This window comes from Pempheris klunzingeri, chromosome 5 (assembly GCF_042242105.1).
Source record: "Pempheris klunzingeri isolate RE-2024b chromosome 5, fPemKlu1.hap1, whole genome shotgun sequence".
NCBI classification, from domain to species: domain Eukaryota; kingdom Metazoa; phylum Chordata; class Actinopteri; order Acropomatiformes; family Pempheridae; genus Pempheris; species Pempheris klunzingeri.
In genome coordinates this window covers 6396795-6413565 of record NC_092016.1, presented here as the reverse complement: position 1 = coordinate 6413565, position 16771 = coordinate 6396795, and the positions used below count along the sequence as shown (strand labels likewise).

At 43.6% G+C, this 16771-nt stretch overlaps 1 protein-coding gene across 2 annotated transcripts; it reads left to right on the top strand.

Moving 5' to 3' along the window:
- Window positions 1–341: 341 nt before the first annotated feature.
- On the top strand, window positions 342–13124 carry LOC139202049 (bromodomain-containing protein 1-like). Of its 2 annotated transcripts, XM_070831522.1 has the most exons (13): window positions 342–622; window positions 3203–4587; window positions 5235–5391; window positions 5481–5609; window positions 5785–5913; window positions 6221–6533; window positions 6829–7575; window positions 7686–7812; window positions 8587–8717; window positions 9183–9197; window positions 9840–9934; window positions 10247–10401; window positions 11430–13124. In XM_070831522.1, exons 2-13 carry the CDS (start codon window positions 3221–3223, stop codon window positions 11617–11619), a joined length of 3555 nt encoding a protein of 1184 aa, XP_070687623.1. In that variant the 5' UTR covers window positions 342–622; window positions 3203–3220; the 3' UTR covers window positions 11620–13124. The 2 variants fall into 2 exon arrangements, with proteins under 2 accessions (XP_070687623.1, XP_070687622.1); XM_070831521.1 differs by lacking the exons at window positions 9183–9197; window positions 9840–9934 and having other exon boundaries at window positions 11430–11570.
- The last annotated feature ends 3647 nt before the right edge of the window (window positions 13125–16771 follow it).

Sequence of the window (16771 nt, the reverse complement as noted above, 5' to 3'; positions counted from 1 at the left end):
ACTCTCATTTTTTTCATAAAAACAGCTGATCAGTAAGTCAAGTAAAATTTCCCACATAAAAACCAACACTAGAGTATTTTTATTAAGTTGATAAAAAAACAAAAATGTAGAATAATAACAAATGTGTCCTTTTAAATCCCCCTCTGTCCATTCACCTGGCCCCACAGACCAGACACATTTCAACATTCATGCTCTGAATATGACGGAATAAATTTTTTTGCAAATAGTAGTACTTCTGTTGTCAATGACCCTCCTCCATCAAGATGCCAAAGCGACTTCCTGGTTGTACGCGTTGACGTCACGACGTACAGACTCACACAACCGCATTGTTGTTGGGGGAAGAGAAGCTCGGGCAGCTGCTGAGCTCTGCCACTTCCAACTGCTTCCAAACAGTCCTGTCGATCAGGGGTTTGTTTTTTTCCACCTGATCAGAGTATAACACCTGAACCCGGCTCCGTCGCCCTGGATACCTGTCGGTCACTTTCAGGTTTAACTCGGTGCAGCGCGAGCCGCGGCCGCCGTCGGATGAGCGGACTGAATGTGGATTTAACTGCCGCTTCGCTCCACAGGCCGCGCCGCCATTGCTGCTGTTTTTATAAGCTGAATTCGTGAAAATACCGAGGTAAGTCCAGCCTCACTCTGCCCTGGCCTCGTCAATATCACTCCCATACATTCTGGATAGGTTTAAGTTCAATACCAACAACCGCTGCTCTGAGGAAAAGCCACCTTTTCCACTCGAGGCAGCTTCTTGTTGTGTTGGTCGCCATATTTCCTCCCCCCTCAGTTAGGTGTACTACTAGCAGGCTAACGTTAGCCCGGATTGTGGACGGAGTGTCCTAATGCGTTTTACCAGCAACCAGAGAGGTCACCGCCTCATAGTAGGACACCGCCGGGTCGTTTTTGCTTGTAACACACAGGTGTTTGGACAATACCTTCAAAACAGGTTGGATTAATCACTCAGATGAATGCTATGGTTCGGTTGAGCAGAGCTAATGTATGCTGTAGCTAGCAGACAGAGGGGCAGAAGCTGCTGCTGTTAGCCGATGATATTCGACAACAACCAGCTCTCAGCGGCTTCAGTCAGGCTCGCTGACTCGACCGGAGGCTCCATGCAGCCGGTGTGGAGGCGTGCTGCTCTCCGCACGTTTATTTCATTCATCCAGTGAGTGTTATCACAGTCGGCCCTGCACTGAAACTTGTATTGAGCAGGTAACCTTAAAGCAGGTTGATTTCATGAATTAAAGCTGCACAAACAGACCCGGTGGCCTCACATTTAAAGCTGCTAGCTGAACATCATGTCCCATGTGTGCCTGTGAGGGTATTGTAATTGCATACTGTTAGTTTTAGTTGCACAACAATGGGGGGGGATAGAAACAATTGTTCTGGCCAAGTATGTTGAGGTTGTGCTCTCAGTAATCTTGCAGAGGTAGATAAAGTTACAGGCTGATATAGACCCAAACATACAGTATGGGGCTGAAATGTTTTAATGTAAAATTTTTAGTTGCTCAACAGGAAATTACAATCATCTATTAAATGTTAAAACTCCATTCTCAAGGTCGAGGACTTTGTTTGCAATTCTGTGAGAGATTTAACTGTATATTTTTTGGTTTTGTTATGTTGCTGGCCATTTAAAAATGTCGGCTTGGCCTCTTGGAAGCTGTGATGGACATTTTCACTATTTCATGACCTTTTTATGAACGAAATAAGAAAATGCTCAATCAAGGAAATAATCAGTATATTGCTGTATTAACATTAGATGCAATGTACAAGTCGACACAAACGTAGAACTCTGTCTTTAAGTTGATGTCAACACACTTGTACACAGCTGAACAGGCGGATACAGATTAAGACCCACTGCTAAGCTAAGAACAAGCAAACATACACTACTCACAAAAAGTTAGGGATATTTGGCTTTCAGGTGAAATTTCAGGATGAACCTAAAATGCATTCTAACCTTTCCAGGTGAACTTAATGTGACCTTCTCTAAACCTGTGAATGCGCATGTCCAACTGTTCAGTGTTTCAGTACTTTTTGGTATTGGTATTTTAAACAGTCCTCCTCATCATGCTGTTCACATTCTGACATCATGAGACCAAGACAACACCTAACAAATGATCAACAGCACCTCGCCATTGCGAGGCTTCAAACAGGAAGTCCTCAGACGGAGGTGTTCACTGAGCTTAGAGGGTCACAGAGTGTCATCAGCAGGTTGTAACAGTGATACAGAGAGACTGGAAGAGTCACAGAAAGGAGAGGAGTGGACGTCCTTTGGCCACATCCCAATTTATTGAGACACCAAAATTTTTTTATTGTGGTATACCCACCACTGTTGTTAGATTTTCTTTCAATAAATTGTTTAAGATGAATAAAATGACCAGTGCATGCTTCTACTTAAATGCCCTACTTTCATGATATAATATCACTGTAGCATTAACTTTTTACATTTTCCACATATTTCACCTGAAAGTCGAATATCCCTAACTTTTTGTGAGTAGTGTAAATGTGTTTTATTGTTTAGGGCTAGATATCAAACCTAAATACAGTTTGAATACAGATAGTTGCCTGTAGTATTGAAAAACAGTCAAGTTGAAAGTTTGCAATGTTGTTTACATTCTTTGATCGAATAGTTCCTGGTTTAAATCAGCAAACTTCTAACTCAACACCTAAATATATGCAATTCTCTGCTGAAAGCTAATGCATGTGGTGGTTTAGCACATTGTTGCATGAGGAATGAATGATAACACATGGCTGTATCCCCTAAAATATTGGGAATAGTTTTGCTATCAGCTCTGAAACTCAGGTGTCACAATGACAGCGATGTCAACCTAATGGAGCCAGGACATTTGTATAATTGGCACCATTAAAAAAATTGTATTTTAACAGGTTTCTGTGTCCACATCGCTGACACTCACTGTGGACCATTGTCCTTTAATGTGGGTCAATGATTGAAGGCTGGAATGGGTGCTGACATCCTTGTGTAAACGCATTAACTGCCCGTCATTGTTCCTGTAAGGCAACTTTGAGGGTTAAAACTGTTAATCATTAGTGCAGGTTCTGTTGGATCCAACACCCACTGCTCTGTGTGCTGGTTGTTGCTTCATAGGATGAGTTAATGACATGAAATATTACTGTTGTTCAGCAATTGTTGCTACAACATTGCACCAGTGAGTTGACGCTGTTGTTGCATATATTTGGATTTTAGGGTCTTTGCAACGTCAAGATGAAGAAAAAAGGGCGACATCACCGCCCGGCGGTGTTGAAGAGGGACTCCTCTCCCATCAAGCCGTCGCCCAACCGGGAGACACTGACATACGCACAGGCTCAACGAATAGTGGAGCTGGAGGTGGATGGCCGTGTCCACAGGCTCAGCATCTTTGATAAGCTGGATGTCATCACTGATGACGACCCCACGGCTCAGGAGATCATGGAGTGCAACAGCAACAAGGAGAACAATGAGAAGCCCCAGCAGGTTCTGGTGCGCTCTGTGCGCCTCAAAAACAACCAGCAGAAGAAGAACGCAGCGCTCACGGCCTCACATGGCGCCACACACGGCAGTGCCAGTGGCCTGTTGGAGCCAAAGGTTAGAACAGTTGAATACAATCTGCCGGTGGTGCCAAGAAGGCCGGCGGTGTATTACAAATACACAGAGAGGACAGCGGAGGAGCTGGACGAGGAGGTGGAGTATGACATGGACGAGGAGGACTATGCCTGGCTGGAGCTAATCAACGAGAAGAGGAAAAGCGAGGGCATCAGCCAAGTGTCGCACAACCTATTTGAGTTCCTCATGGACAGATTCGAGAAGGAGGCGTACTCCGCCACACTGGGTCAGAGTGATCTGCAGTCACTGGTGGACGAGGATGCGGTCTGCTGCATCTGCATGGATGGAGATGGAGCTGACAGTAACGTCATCCTCTTCTGTGACTCCTGCAACATCGCAGTGCACCAGGAGTGCTACGGCGTGCCGTACATACCTGAGGGCCAGTGGCTGTGCCGTCACTGCCTACAGTGCCCATCGCGGCCAGCTGAGTGCGTCTTCTGTCCTAATCGAGGTGGAGCCCTGAAGAAGACTGATGACGACCGCTGGGGCCATGTAGCTTGTGCTCTGTGGGTGCCCGAGGTCGGATTCTCTGACACAGTATTCATCGAGCCCATTGACGGTGTGCGCAATATTCCACCGGCACGCTGGAAGCTCACCTGCTACCTGTGCAAAGAGAAGGGCGCAGGGGCGTGCATCCAGTGCGATAAAATCAACTGCTACACTGCCTTCCATGTCAGCTGCGCCCAGAAGGCCGGTCTCTACATGAAGATGGAGCCTGTTAAAGAGGTGACGACGTCCGGTTCTACCACCTTCTCTGTGAAAAAGACTGCTTACTGCTGCAGCCACACGCCTGAAGGCTGTGACCGCCGGCCGCTCAATATCTACGTGGAGCAGCACCCGAAAAATGGAGCCTGCCACAAGAGGGCTGACAAGAGGGGGAAGTCCCGGGCCAAGGGCTGGCAGAAGAAGAAGAGTAAGAGAGTGGAGCCCGAACCAGAACCAGAACCGGAGACTCCCACCAACTCTGGGCCCAGTATCACTGCTTCAAGGTAGGCTGGAAGCTAGGGCTCCCACAATTCATCTTTCACATTGCAATGACATATCCACAGAGTCATCATACAGCTCAAACCTGGTAATATAAAATACTAGATAAGCAGTGCAAAATATTATTTTGCTTTTCTTTTATTTGATCCAGTATTACTGCAGTACAGCACATACTAGTGGTCTTCATAGATCCACTCAGTTCAGAATCATTGAAACCTGGTGTCAGATCCAGGCTTTAATTAATGTATGTACATCATTTTCAGTAAGGTTTTCCACAGGCCTGTAGTGCACTCTGATATCTCAACATTAGTAACGACCAGTAAAGTTTAGGTAAGAAAAACTTGATATTTGCCTTACATTAATAAGAAACAAATGCATTCAAAAACTTGAGTCCTTTTTCGATAGTTTTGTTCATCATTTTTATCCGTCATAATGAGTAAGAAAGTTTACTTTAACTAAAAAGATGTCTGCAGGGCCAAGAAACACAAGCAGAGATTGCTGATTATAAACGATTATACATAGAAAGATGCAGACAAAAAGTTTAAAGCTTGTCAGGTAGAATTTTGTGTTTCTGCTCAAGTCGTGCCCTCTAAAAACTAAACAAATGATTGATTTATTGATTGATATCTCCTTCTGGCTTCCCCTCTGTCAGTTTCGACACCATCCTGAACCAGGTAGCTGTTCAGAGGAAGCGTCTCTTCGTTGAGCGGGTGCTGAGCTACTGGGTGCAGAAGAGGCAGTCGAGAAACAACGTGCCGCTGATCCGCCGGCTACAGGCCAATCCTCAGCCGCCCAAAGCCAAGCAGCTGGTCAGTGCTACTGACACCCACTGTGGAACATCATCCTTTAATGTGGTTAATGTCTAACTAAAATTACATTGCGTGCATATTTTCTGCAGGAACGTGCGGAGACGAATCAGGCGCTGAAGGAGCAGCTGAAGGAGTGGCATCGCCTCCGCCACGACCTGGAGCGAGCTCGCCTTCTGCTGGAGCTCATCAGGAAGAGAGAGAAGCTGAAGAGGGAGGAGGTAGAGTCACTTCAACATTCAAAGATTCGGTTTCTCAAAGCTTCAGTTGAAATACTGCAATCAATAAGTAATGACAGTAATTTTCCTGTCTGGATATTTTTAAAATTTCCAACCACCTTCTAAAGAGAAACGTCATCCGTGTCCACACTGAGCTGTTTGTGTGTTTTCCCGTCAGATGAAGCAGCATCAGTCGGTGCTGGAGGTCCAACTGACCCCGTTCAACACATTTCTCAGAGCTGTGCTCAGTCAGCTGCAGGACAAGGACCAGTACAGTATCTTCGCACAGCCCGTCAACGTCAAGGAGGTCTGCAACCATTTAATAGTCTGTTCAAAAACAATCTGCTTTACTGTCCACTGTAGTATAACACTGACACTGCTATGGTCTCATAATGGTTAAGAGGCAGGGGCTCTATGTGTTCGGGTAAAAAATTTAATGCAGCTCTACATTTCATTTGTAAGGTCTGTTCACAGCAACAATATTGTGACAAACTCTGGCTGTTTCATGTGTTTAACAAGTCAGATGTGATTGTAAATGGCCTGAAGGTGAATCCATGTATATCATCTTCTCTGAGACTCTGCAGCCTCCAACGTGTCTTCTCCATCTCCTGCAGGTTCCTGACTACCTGGACCACATCAAAAACCCCATGGACTTCTCCACCGTGAGGAAACGCATCGATGCTCACGAGTACAGGAGCCTGGAGGACTTCGAGGACGACTTCAACCTCATCATTTCCAACTGCTTGTCGTACAACGCCAAGGACACGTTTTTCCACAAGGCAGGCCAGCGGATGCAAGACCATGGAGGAGTCATCCTCCGCAGGGCCCGCAGAGAGGCTGACAGAATCGGATTCGACTTCCCCAGTGGGTTGCATCTGCCTGAAGTCCCCAAACTGGAGCCACTGCCTCCCTTCTCCTGGGAGGACGGTAAGACGATTGATCATTATAAAACAGAAACTCTGTGGATGACTCTGTTGGTAAACCATTAGCAATTCCAGTAATTCCTCCAGAAAAATCTCTAAACATGATTGGGTTTCACTTTCTCCTTTGCAAAGATTTGTTTATGTGTCAGACTCTCCAGACTAAATCTCTTTGGATTTTTGGACTGCCTTGTTATGAGTTGTTATGGTGGTTAAGGTGTAACAGATGAAAGCAGTTGAAATGGAAGTGCTGCAGTGATGTAATGGAGATAACGCTGTGACGATCTCTCCCTCCGTCTCAGTTGACCGCCTGCTGACTCCCGCCTACCGTCAGATGACCCCTCTGGAGGATCAGCTGAAGGAGCTGCTGGAGAAGCTGGACCTGAGCACGGCCATGAAGCACAGCCCGTCCCGCAGCAAGAGGCTCAAATTGCTCAAAAAGACCATCATGGAGGTCCGCAACGAGATGAGTCTGAAGAAATCCCGCCCAACATCGCCGCCCGACCCGACCCCCGCTGAGTCAGAGGAGAAACCACTACCCGAACCCCCGGCAGAGCCCTGCACGCCACAGGTGGAGACATCTTTACCTCCACCAACGTTAGAGCTGCTAACCTCATTGACGCAGCTCGACACCTCACCCAGCGACTCGGAGCCGCCCCCTCTGAAGGCTGTCAAACCCAGCGTGGACCATACTCCCATGGACCTCGATGGTGACACCGACACGTCTACCTCAGTGCTCCCAAATACCCCCAATGGGGACATCCCAGACCCACTGCTCCTCAACGGCGACCTCCACGCAGACGCCTCTCGTACCTGCAACCGACGGACCAACGCCCTGTTCCGCAAGTCCAAGAGCGCCAGCCCCCAGAAACCACCCAAGACCCAAGAGGCATCCTCTGTATCGCCGCCGCCTCTGGGCGCCAAAACCTTCCTCTCAGTGGTGATCCCTCGGCTGGAGACACTCCTCCTGCCCAAGAAAAGAAGACGCAGCAGCAGCGCGGATGGTGAGGAGGAGGATGAGGAGTCACCGATAAAACGCCTTGGCACAGGTACTCACTCCACAAACTGTTAGATGTTAGAACTTAAATGTAAAAAAAACATTTTGATGAGAATATTTCACCCTACACTGTGACAACATTCCTGCTTTTTCTCCCTGTAGGAATAGCAAACGGTTTCGTGGTGGAGGAGGAGGAAGTCTCACCGTCTCCTCGGCTGCTTGAGCCTCGTCGTCGCTGTGCCTCAGAGTCGAGCATCTCCTCCAGCGGAAGCGTCCTCTGCGGCACGAGGTGAGTTCAGGAGGAAACATCCAAAGCCATACAGTTGACTATTTACGCAAAGATCCAGTTTACTCGAAACGGCGTCTTATGTGGATAGCGTTGTCCATCATTTCCGACGCAATGCTGACTAAGTTAATGAAGAGATCTGGGAACACGGTGACATGTTGAGAATGATGGAGACACTGCTCTATAATTTAAGAATAAACCTTTGTGTTTGGACCCCAGATTCTTTGACAGATGTATATTTCTACAAATACAATTGTTTCGAACTGAACAAAGGCCCATGGTTACAATTAACCCCAGTTTGAACCTGCTGTCTTATTTTTATATGTGGGTTAATTATTCTGGATTGGTACACTGAGGGATATAACCATGTCTTACCATGTCAGACATGTCTTACCAATAACCATGTCTTACCATGAGAAGTTGGTATTGTGTAATAGAAATATTTTATTGTTGTTTATTATTATTGTTTTTTGTAAAAAATACAGTAATGAGAAAAATCATGAAAATATCTTGATGTAACTTCAAAAGGACTTAATGACAGTATTCTCAGTGTAAACCTGAATTTGGTTTTTAGAGGTGACAGCAGATCGACACCAACACCAAAGACATGAAGCTTGCTCCAGTGAGAAGGTCCACCGCCGCCATCATTCAGTCTAAACATTGACCATTTCGATATTTCTCCCCAGCTGGTGCGGTTGAACCAATTCTTCCACCAGACCAGACATTTGGTGTTTCTAAACATTCTCCTCATCTAGCTTTCCTCTCGTCATGTTTCAGCACCGTCATCGTGTCTAAAAGCACTAAAGGGAGAACGCCGGCGGCTCGACGGAGCACCGTTGACGACAAGAGCACTCTGATGACCTGCATAGAGAACGGCGAGTTCACGCAAGCTGCCAAGATCTCTCCAGGTGAGCAGAGCTACGTCTGTCTGCGCCATCAGCGGGTTCGCTCTCTTTGATTGATCAGCTTTTTTCTCTGTCTGCTTAAGACTACTAAACTTACTAAAAAGTCCCTCTCTGTAGTTATACTAATAGATTTGTTTTCACTTACTTCTCTTTTACTTCACTCTCTCTACTGTTAGACCTGTGTGACCCAAAGAGCAGTAACACTGCTTTTAAAAGAAAACTACTGGAGTCCAGCTCACTGGTTCTCAAATAGAGGTCCAAGGGCAGGTTTGAGCCATAAAGGAAGTGCTAAATGAACACAGAGTCCACAAACAGGAAAAACTTCTCAAAGAAGAGATGGAAGTGAAGTGAAATAAGGTCTTGTCCATCAACAAACGATGTCCAGGGAGCTCTCTTTTCTTTAGCATCTCACCAACACTACTTTTTGAGGTGTGTGATACATTAGCTGATATCTGGTTTTTACTCAAGGTGTCCACCAAACCAGTTTTGATGTTCCAAATTCTTATACTCAGTCTATGGTGTGTGTGTGTGTGTGTGTGTGTGTTCAGCTCCTCTGCGGTGAGCATGGCTTGGTGTTTAGACTGGTTGTGTTTATTTGGATTCCTGTTACCTGTGCAACAGCTGCTCTTCCTGGGGTTCCATGTGAAAAAGTAATGACAGCCATTTCATGCGATTATGTAAATCAAATCTAAGTGAAATACATGTGAATAAATGTAAAACAGTGTGCAGCGCTAGTTTTTATATAGTCAGCAGCAGCACTGCAGAATACACACTGCTGTTAAATGCATAAGATAAGCATCTGATCTGCTGTCATAAAGGAGAGGAGGAGGATAAAACACAGTTGACTATATATTAACGATCCATTAAAATGTGCTCGTATTGGCCAGAACATTGTGAGCAGCTTGGGACATCTTCACTTCCCCTCCATATTCTTGTTATGATAAACTATATAAACCCTGTACTAGTCTGAATATCCTTAAACCGATCTCCTCAACAGTTTTTTTTAAAGGCGATCTTTAAAAAAAACGTGTGTGTGCTGGTGTGCACGGCTGTGTGTTCAGACTGGTTGTGCTCTCTGTCTGTTGCAGTGAATACTTCATAACTTGCTTGTCGTTGTTCTTGTAGAGGTGTGGAAGCCCACCGCTACTTCTGCACTTGTTCTGGAGCCTCTTAAACTAGTTTGGGCTAAATGTAGTGGATATCCCTTCTACCCTGCCCTGGTGAGTGAGTGTTAGTCCCCTCTGTGTCTCATTACCCATCTGCCCCTCTGCCATTGTGCATGCTGTAGCTCGTGATTTGTGCTCACAGCCATGCAGGAGCTTCCAGCTGGCCCATCATGGACTGCTTGGTGTGTGTGGAGTCGGCCGATTCGCTCAGAGCGAGCTCGGCACGACTCGGCCTCGCATGCTTTTGTCTCTTGGGTGCAGGCTTCCTCTGTGCGGCCGCTGCCACCAGGATATACTCCACACTGTCAATGCGTGGAGGCCGCCTCACTCAGTCCCCATCCCTCTCTGTATTTCTGGCCTTCTCAGATCATGGACCCCAGAGTGCGGAGGACGGAGTGCCAGCACAACGGGGTGGAGCTTCCCCAGCCGCCACAGGACGTTCTCAGAGTCGGAGAGCGGATGCAGTTCAGGTCCGCAGAGAAACTCTTCCTCGTCCACTTCTTCGACAGCAAGCGCAGCTGGTGAGGAACTCCCCAACCCACTCTAGCAACAAGAGGAGTAGAAAAAAGCTGGGATGATATAATGTCCCTTAAGAGGCCCAACATATAGTACAGCAGGGTGTACTCTAGAGGAGTTACTGCCTTTATTGATTTCCATCCAGTCACTGTTAAATGCACTGACATAGTGAGTCATAGGCCCTTTGTCATGTGGGGAAAGAAAAATGTATCATCAGCGTTGATGTAATAATAAATGTTTTTTTTTATGGGAGCATGTGTTAATTCGATAGAGCACAATTTATTTTTTCAAAGCACATGAATTTATGTACAGAGTCTACAAATTGCATAAATACCACCATCAATCATCATGTAATACTGGGTTGATCAGTGTTTTGGTCAAAACAGCCTTCATCACTAAACAAGAATATAATCACACGTGCCCTGATTTGTCCATTTAAAGCTTTAAGTAACAAACTTATAAAGTACATTTGATTCACTCACCACTGGGGTCACCTTTCTCAAAGGGTTGCAAAATGGGGAGCTTTATGTTGCTGTATGAAACCATGGAGCGTTCAAAACCCACAGGAGACTGTTGGACCACACCAAGATTATTAAATATTTTATTAAGTTCACTATCCTTTCCATATGGTTACATCACAGTGGGATTTCTCAGCATCTATGGTACCAGTTTTCCAAATGGATTAAAAAAGAGACGTGATCAGTTCTATCGATAACAGCAGTGCTGAATTAGTTATACAAAGATAAAAAGTGTTGATGTGAATGTCATTTAGGACCTTATTAAGAGGAGTCTCAGTACAGTGATGGGGGAACTAACATCCCTCAAATCGGATTTTTTCCAAGCTTTTATTTAAGAAACTGATTCAGTTGTTGGTAGAGAATTTTCTCAATAAGACTGGAGCACAATGAACTAAATGTAGCAGCACTGCAGGCTTTATTCTGGCAGCGAGGAGCGGTTAATATGAGAGTCAGCACAGCGCAGGGATCTGTTCTGTCCGTCCAGTCGCACACTGACCTCTCTTCTCTCCCCTCAGGCAATGGCTTCCTAGATCCAAGATGGCTCCCTTTGGGATCAACCAAACACTCGACAAAATCAAGCTGGCGGAAGCTCGTTCTTCCTGCATCCGAAAAGCTGTGCGGCTCGCCTTTGACCGAGCCATGAATCACCTGAACCGAGTCCGCGGTGAGCTGGAGCCAAGCGCCGGCCTCGCAGCCACGGACTGAACCCCCGCATCCCCACCCCAAGAAATCCTCCCATCATCCATCTCCCCTCTTCGTCCTTTAAATGTTTTTTTGTTTTGAACACCGTCACAGGAGAAGCACTCAGTTTCTGCCTTCATACGCACAACAAACACTCATTTCATACTCACTTGTCATGTTTACTATTTCCTGCAAACTGGAACCGGATCGTTTTCATGTCTCCCCCGCACATGTGCCCCCGCGTCCAAAATACTGTAGCTTGTGACGGCCATCTTGTTATGTCAAAGAGCTATGCAATGAAAACGACTCAGTTAGCGGGTGCAAAAAGTTGAAAGAAAAGAAAAATCAAACCTGGGCTGCAAGGACCGAAAAATCACGGGTCTAAACCTGTTGAATGTGTCAGAGTTTGACCTCTGACCTCCTTAAATGTGCTGCAAGACTGCTGCAACAGTCTCACTGCCACGAAAAATGTCCATCAGTGAGCGTGTGACTGCAGCAGCTCCTGTAAATATCCTGTACAAGGCCTGACACTAATTTATTCACTCCCTCAGTTTGTTTTGGTACATGGTGTTCAGATATTTATACAGTCGGAGGTGATGATCCATGTCGTCGCCGGCACTGATGGTGTCGGCCTTTCTGCTGGTGCTATCTCTACAGAGAGAAAAAAACAAACATGCATACTGTAATGAACATTTTTATTTCAGCTCCTTTTTTACAGTTTTTGTAAGTTATTGAGTTCTGAAGCTTCAAGTTCTCTTGTCTTTGGCATTAACTTTTTTTGTGTGTTTGCATCTTTTTTTTTACCTGAATGTTTTTACTGGACTACTTCTTTTTTTTTTTGTTTGTACATATTTATATAAAATCTATATAGATGCTCTCAAAAGTTTAAAATGCCTAAAGTGCATCATTCACACCGAAACCAAAAAATTCTGCTGCCCACAAGTTTCCCACTAATTTTTTTAATGTTTTTTTTTTTTTTTTACAGTTTAGTTGTTTTCAGTTTTTCAGCCTTTTTCTTCGTGTGCTGTGATACGTTCAAGTCTTCTGTAAAACGTCACAGAATCATCTTTTCCACCTGATCTGAACTACAGTCAGCTGTAGGAGAGAAGAGATTGTGCCTGTACTAATTTATTGTAAAGCAGAAAATGTTTATGCATTACTTTATAGAGAGAGTATTGTAAGAGAATACTACGGGCACACAAGGAGCCATATGTAGAGGCCCCTCTTCTTCTTCTGTTGTTTTGTGATTTTTTTTTAATTTTTATTTTTTTTTTTGATTAATAGCATTAAATCTGAGAGGTGAGGTGATAGTGTTTGTTTTATTTTGGCAGGGTAGCGATGGGTAGACTTCCTGTTTTGTTTGGCCCCTTTGGATGTGGATGTTGTGTGTAAATAGATTTGGTACTTTAGCTGATTCTCTGGGAAAAACCACAGTTATAGCCAACAGGAGCAGAAACCAGCCGACGGCAGGCCGGTGGGATTTTTATACTAAAACACTGAAAAATTAAAATATGTTATTGAATCACTGATGGAACGTGTCCTGGTTTTATTCTGTTGTCATGCAAAAGTTTTTTTTCAAACTTATTTATTCAAATTATTTTCTCTTCTTATTTTTTTGGGACTTTTAAATTCAGTTTTCATTGATATTACTCTTAATGTATTTTATTATTTATTTTTGTTCTTTTTTTATGTTTTTTGGTATATTTTAGTATTTTGTTATTTTCATTGTTTTAAATTTTTTAATATTGAAATATTTGGGCGTTTTTTTTTAAATATTTTTTTTCCTTCCACATTTTATAATTGTAATCATAAAATTATGTAAATTATAAAACACTATAAACACACATCGGGCACTAACAAACTTAAAAGAAAGCAGTACGAAGACAAATAAAAAAAACCTTCATTCCCCCTCCAACCACACACTAAAAATAACACCGTTAAAGACTAAATATGATCATTTTCCAGATAAGAGCATTTAATCAATTGTCAAAAGGAGAAAAGTTTTCTGTGTTGGCTTGACGCCAGGAAATGCATCATAAGGTCTGAGCTCCAGATGGGGATAGATAATAAATATAAACTATGTTACTTCAAGAAAAAACACCCTCTAAAATGACAAAATGTTAAAAATCATTCAAACTAATTATGTATCAACAAAGTCCCAAAAGAAATGCAGTTCTTAAATATAACAACAGTAAATTAATGTACAATGTAGTAATTTTCCTGCATGTCATCAACTGAGCACAAGGTGGAGCTGCTGTTCTGTCTGTGAAGCAGCTGATGATACAGAAATAAAGAGAAAACAACAGTAAAAACTCAGGAAGATTAAAATCTCAGATTTAGTATTTGTGATTATTAAAGTCTGTATTAATGTATTTATGTGTAATTTAGAATTCAATTTAGCCTTTTATTTGACAGCAGACTGTAAGTAAAAGGCAGAAAATGAGGTGAGAGATGGGAACTGACATTCAACAAAGGTCCCCAACCTGGATAGGCACCAGAAAATGAATGGATGGATGATTATTGGCCGTGGCGTGTTATCAGTGATACTCTTTTATTACACTCATTGAAGTGGAACTCAGCAAAATGAGATTATTTCTGCCTGTGACTTTCATTGAGTTGAATCTGTAGCTGCTGTTGGTGTTCCAGTATCCCTGTAGGTCTGGTTTCCACAGTCCTGCATCTTGTTAATATTTTGCTGATGACTCATGATTTTCTTCTAATTAGCGGCAGATATTTTGGGCGTCTTGAGCTTGTCGTCCAGCTAAGACACTTAGAAACTCTCTGGGTCTCTTGGGGTTAAAGTGTGTTTGAAGTTGGAGGTAATTATCCATCTATGTGGGTAATTAACAGTGTCCAGCTTATAAATAAACACATTTTCTCTGCACACACACCATTTATGCAGCAGGCGCCACTGGAACAGGGTTTGTCTTATGCAAAAAGCCAAAAAACCAGCTGGAGAAGCCGGCAGTTGGCTTGTTTCAGATCAGTTTTCCATTTTTGAACCGCTCCATGTGTCCGAGCTCTAAACACCCTGATGATGCTTTTGGTAAGGGGTCCAAGCAAGATCTCTTTCACCCACAACCACTTTTAGCACTGAAAATAACATCCATCGTTATCCATGGGAGGGTTCATTGTTGTATCAGACTGCAATAGTTTTAGCTACGTGTACCTAATAAACTGGCAACTGGGTTTATACTGGTTTATACCATGGTCTGGGCGAATACTCGATTGTAATTGGCTGCTGGGTGTCCATTAAAAAGTGATAATGGACACTTAAGCAGCTCCAGTGAAACTGTCGATTCACCGTCTAAATGAATGCACTGGCTGGAGTAACCATAGCAACAAGGACATAGTCAGAGCCTTTGTTTACAGTTTGCTGCAACACCTTGCTAAGCTAACGCTAACTTAGTGTTACACTCACTGTTGGAAATGAGAAACATCTCACATTCAGCTCGCTGCTTCAGGCTGCAACAACAGTAACGTTACACATCACCATTCATTTGTTCTATCTTGATATTGATTTGGGGACAGTGACGTAGCTGGTTAGTCTTGTTGTTAAACATACTGTGACATCATAGTTACTGATTGTCAACCGTACACATTGTTATTTATGTTGAATCTTGCTAACATAACGTTAGCTTTCTGGCTAACAGCTGAGCCAAAGGGAGCTATGAGCTGAGCGGATGAGAAATATCTCCCGTTGCCAAGTCGTATTTATGATCCGTTCTATTTACTGGAGGAGTGAACAACGTTTCCATTGCATAAAAACCTAATGGGATGGTAATGATTGATCCACGTATTCGTGAGATCCTCTGGCGTTATCGGGGAAATGGTGTCACGGTTTGTGAAAAACTTTTAGTTGCAAAACGCATGAAAATATATTTTTGCTTTTGCACCTTCGAGGTGTCCGTTATCAGGAATTACTGCACATCAGACGGTTCTCTGCCTCCACGTCATCCATAAATTCCTGATAATGGACACCTCGAAGGGCTTTATCCTTTACGTAGATGACTGATGAGGAGCAGGTGAGTATGCAAATGGCGGGAAACTCAGCAACAGGTGGTTAATAACAAGATGTATATGAGCAAAACAAGGATTTTATGACGCACACTGGAGTGAATCACCTGCAGGGAAGTCTGTAGTTGTGCGTTGTGAGGACATCAATCAGTTCACACACTCACATTACGGGGACTCCGCTGCATTGTGGGGACAAATGATTACATTAGAAAGAATTAAGGCTCGGCTCTTATAAAGCGCTTTGATAAACTTTTTTCTATGCGGATCTGCAGTCAGACATCGAGACAAAACGTCCTCTTGCTGAAAATAAACAAGTGGTCGCTCTGTTTGTTTGAACACCTCAGCTTAGTGCAGTCGCCGTCCTCATAAATGTTAATACATGGCGGCGGTGGCGGCTTGTCACCTTTGAAGTTTTGATGTCATTAGCAGAAGAGCTCTCTCTGCTGGAAACACAACAATGGAGGAATAATTACACAGCAATTATGGCTTTATAATGAAAAGAAAACACGTGTTCTCAGGCTGCATTCAGCTGCCGTTAATCGTTTGGAGGAAACAAAAAGCTTTTCGGTCTGAAAGCAGGATCATCAGCTGCTTCAGGGAGCCGCAGTGGTGGTTGTAAAACATTTAGTGCTTGTATTGTTTAGGGCAGTCAGAGCGTTTTTTAATCCTGAACTGGAGACAGAACGGAAGTGAACAAAACACAGCGAAGACCAATGATGAGCGAATTCTTCTCTTCTGAGGATTTTTACTTAAATATACTTGTACAATAGAATATACTTAAGGTATTTTGACAATTACTAATACAGGAATTTGTTGGTTAATGTTTGACAATAAAGATCTGATCTGATTTTAGCTAATTTTAAGGTTTCAATTCTCTCCAAAATTGTTTAATTGTATACCTCAAATACTTGAAATCTGCTCAATCTGCTCTTGTAATATTAATCATCATCAAAGGTTTTGAGTTTGGCATGACAAATGGCTCTAAATACTACAATACCCATGAGCCTCAGCTGTCGTAGTTAGGTTAGGAAGCTGGTCCCATGTGCGAAATTTGAATTGAAATCCGTTTGAATCAGTTGCTTACTTTGACAAACTAAGACTTCACTGATTCTTCTCTAAAGAGATAGATAGATAGATAGATAGATAGATAGATAGATAC

Bases quoted from the DNA above. Each gene is read 5' to 3' on its own strand.
- LOC139202049 (XM_070831522.1), top strand. From the start codon at position 3,221: ATGAAGAAAAAAGGGCGACATCACCGCCCGGCGGTGTTGAAGAGGGAC. The intron at 4,588-5,234 runs GTAGGCTGGAAG...CCCCTCTGTCAG, and splicing joins CCCAGTATCACTGCTTCAAG to TTTCGACACCATCCTGAACC. The intron at 10,402-11,429 runs GTGAGGAACTCC...CTCTCCCCTCAG, and splicing joins TTCGACAGCAAGCGCAGCTG to GCAATGGCTTCCTAGATCCA.